The 3028-nt window shown below is 36.8% G+C and overlaps 1 protein-coding gene across 1 annotated transcript in view; it reads left to right on the top strand.

The window, feature by feature from the left end:
* Positions 1 to 3028, top strand: part of GPC5 (glypican 5) — a 137887-nt gene that overhangs the window by 1586 nt on the left and 133273 nt on the right. Inside the window, exon 2 of the mRNA XM_009332321.1 lies at positions 979 to 1140. Within this exon, the coding sequence (XP_009330596.1) occupies positions 979 to 1140 (162 nt within the window). The remainder of the gene's footprint in view (positions 1 to 978; positions 1141 to 3028) is intronic.

Here is a 3028-nt window from a genome sequence, read left to right as displayed (position 1 = left end):
TTACCTATTACAAAGAAAAAGTGACACATATTCAGACAAGCACAGAATTAGAATTTAGTCCACGAAGCAGATAAAAAGGGTTTCTCACTATATTTGCTAGAAATCTTGTGATATCTGTCAGTGAAACAGCATATCTGAGAACAGAATTTGGATTGGACAGTTAAATTTTGTATTAATATAATCTAAATTTTCACATCTTTCTTCTTTCAGGAAATGTTTGTTTCCTCACTTTAGAAAGCATTGTTTAGATACAGTCTAAAAAAGATTTTAAATACCACATGATAACAAGGAAGGTGAATAAGGTATTTTCATGCTTGATTATGCTCCAGTTATAAAAAAAATACGAAACAGACAGCTGTTATAACAGTACTGCATTGCCCCTCTTGAATTCAGCGTGCCCAAAATTTGAAAAGGTATTCCTTTCTAGGAACACTTCCAGACCTGTTAGTGAAGTAGTGAATTGGCATGACAGATACGTGGGAATGTCAGACATTAGAGAAAGACACAGTAAGAGAGATTAGACTGGAATTTAGGAGTGCTCCTATCAGGAATGAGCTTTCCACTAATGTGTTTGTAATATTTAGCAGTAGTTAGCTCTTTCCAGTCCAAGATTTTCAGAAGAACAAGAGTGCCAGCCATGAGCTGGCCCAGCAGTTCAGTATTCTAGATCATGTACAGTGTATATCCAATATATTTTACCAACATTAGTTAGCAATGTTCACAGCTGGAATAAGATTACAGTGTCAGGGAAATTGTATTATATGACATGAATTAACTGTAATAAGTGTACTCTTCCCACAGAATTTTAGTTAGTATCTCCTTCAATTTTTTGTTTAACAAGACCAGATGTCTTTAAAGCTTTGTGTATTTCTTTTGTGTCTATACCTATGTTTTTAAAAAAAAGTAACTGTTTTCTATGTATTTGTGTATTGCGTATTTCTGTTTTGTAGTAATCAATGTAATTATCTCTTTCTCTAGGGGCTGATCTCCAGGTTTGTACTTCTAAAAATCCAACATGCTGTACCAAAAAGATGGAAGAAAGATATCAGGCTGCAGCAAAGCAAGATATACAGCAAGTGCTTCAGACATCAAGCGCTACGTTAAAATTTTTAGTATCTCGTAATGCAGCTGCTTTTCAAGGTAAAGCTTTCTGTTTTTTATTTCCAAACTTGTTCATACTTTTCTTGATTTTCATCTTGATTAGTTTATGCATGTAATAAAAGTTACCTGTTAATTTTTAGCTTCTCCCTATGCTTTTATGCTTTCACAGAAGGAGTATTAAATCATGCAGGTGATTAGAAACTGCATTGCTTTTGGAATTCGTGACTTTTAAAAAATGATATTTGAGAAAAAGTAAAAAATTGCTTTAATTTAAATTGTAAATTTAAATTCCTCTTGAACTTCTTTAATTTAGACGATACTAAAACGCAAAATTATTGCCCGGAGTGCTACAAAAGAGAGATTTTGTTATATCAGTATTTCCGCCTATCATGTTCTTTGTCTTGTTCTAATAGAAATACTTGGGTAGTTTGTTTTTGAGGTTCATTTTTGGGTTCTAGTTTTGTAAGCTTTTGAGTTTCTAAAAAAAACCTATCTGAGTTTCTAAAAATAATAAAAAAAAAAAAAAAGGGAGGTTGAGTGACAGTTGTTCCAATGCTCAATAGGAAGCTATCTGATAAATTAAGAGTTATCTAGGCTGGTGGTGGGATTGCCTTTTAGCAATTACTCTGCATACTATTCAGTTTTCTCTGAATTAATAAGGCATAAGTTAATGCAGAAATTGGTTAGGAGCTGGGAAGATGTGAGAAATAGTGGCAATATGAGGTTGTATGTGATAGAAAGGGATATAGAGTTCACATGTGTTGAGGACAAAGCCCTATAGTCTTGTCCTTTGTCTATTAATGTGTAGTTATGGCCTTAATGACCATGTGGTTGGACAGGATAAGATACTAACTTCGTACAGGCTTACGAAGTTGTCCTTCTGGTGACTCTTGTTTTTAACCTGTGAGGCTAAAATGGTTAGCAGAACGAAAACAACTGCCTAGGGTCATAAAATGAGCAGCAAAGTTGACTGGGGTCCTAAAGCCTTCACTTTTTGAAATTTAGGCTGTCTAATGCTAAAAACAAGTTGCAGTTGCTCTCTACTTTCTGGGAATATTGCCATTTAGCCTGCCTAACACAGCTGTCAACGATCGGGAGATCATTGGTAAATTGTGCAAAGAAATGTCTCCCTCCCTCTTTTCTGCCTTTGTTCTTCATTCCAACTTCTGTATATTAGCTCTCTTTTTTGCACCATAATAGTATAATATGTTGTATTGCTTTGCTGACCTAGGGCTGTAGGCTCTGTAGAGCTCAGTAACCAACTGTACTTTCCTTAAGTGAGGGCTGTGCTCTCTGCCTTGGTGTTTTAACACCTCCTCCTTTCCCCCATCCCCAGAAAAAAAACAAAACAACAATGCACAAAAAAACCCTTAGGTATCTAGATAACATACTTGTGCAATCCCAGGATTCCTCAGTCTTCACAAGAATGGGATTTAAGTGACATTTAAGTGAAGTTAAATGAAATCAGGACCCAGAAACTACATTTCTATTGCTTTTACGTCCTGAGGGGCTCAGTCAGTGGGGTGTTTTCAGAGTGCGTGCAGTGTACATCTCCCCGTAGGTGAGTTCTCTCTGAAGGACAGGGATACACACATGCCTTTGAGGAGAAATGGTTGTGCTTTCCTTGGGTACAATCTGAGCAGTTATTCAGGGTGTAGGTCCTAGGCCCTTCTCAGCTTGTAAAGATTCAAATTCTATCACCTGCCAGTCCAGGAGGATGCCCTAAACACCAGGTCAGAGGCTCATGTGGGACATACGCACTTTTCACTTTTCCAGTAATGCCATTTTAGAGCGTAGAAAGGAATTCAAGAAGCGCTGACCCAAAGAAAGGAGCCTGCCTCTGTAGCCTAGTGATGATACATCCTCCCTATAGAGGGATGGTTTCAGAACTGCTGGAGAATTACAGTTTTTCATTTTTTTTGTGAAA

This window comes from Pygoscelis adeliae, unplaced genomic scaffold (assembly GCF_000699105.1).
Source record: "Pygoscelis adeliae isolate BGI_AS28 unplaced genomic scaffold, ASM69910v1 Scaffold18, whole genome shotgun sequence".
Taxonomy (NCBI): domain Eukaryota; kingdom Metazoa; phylum Chordata; class Aves; order Sphenisciformes; family Spheniscidae; genus Pygoscelis; species Pygoscelis adeliae.
Note: the sequence above shows the minus strand (reverse complement) of the source record. Positions and strands in the feature narration are given on the sequence as shown.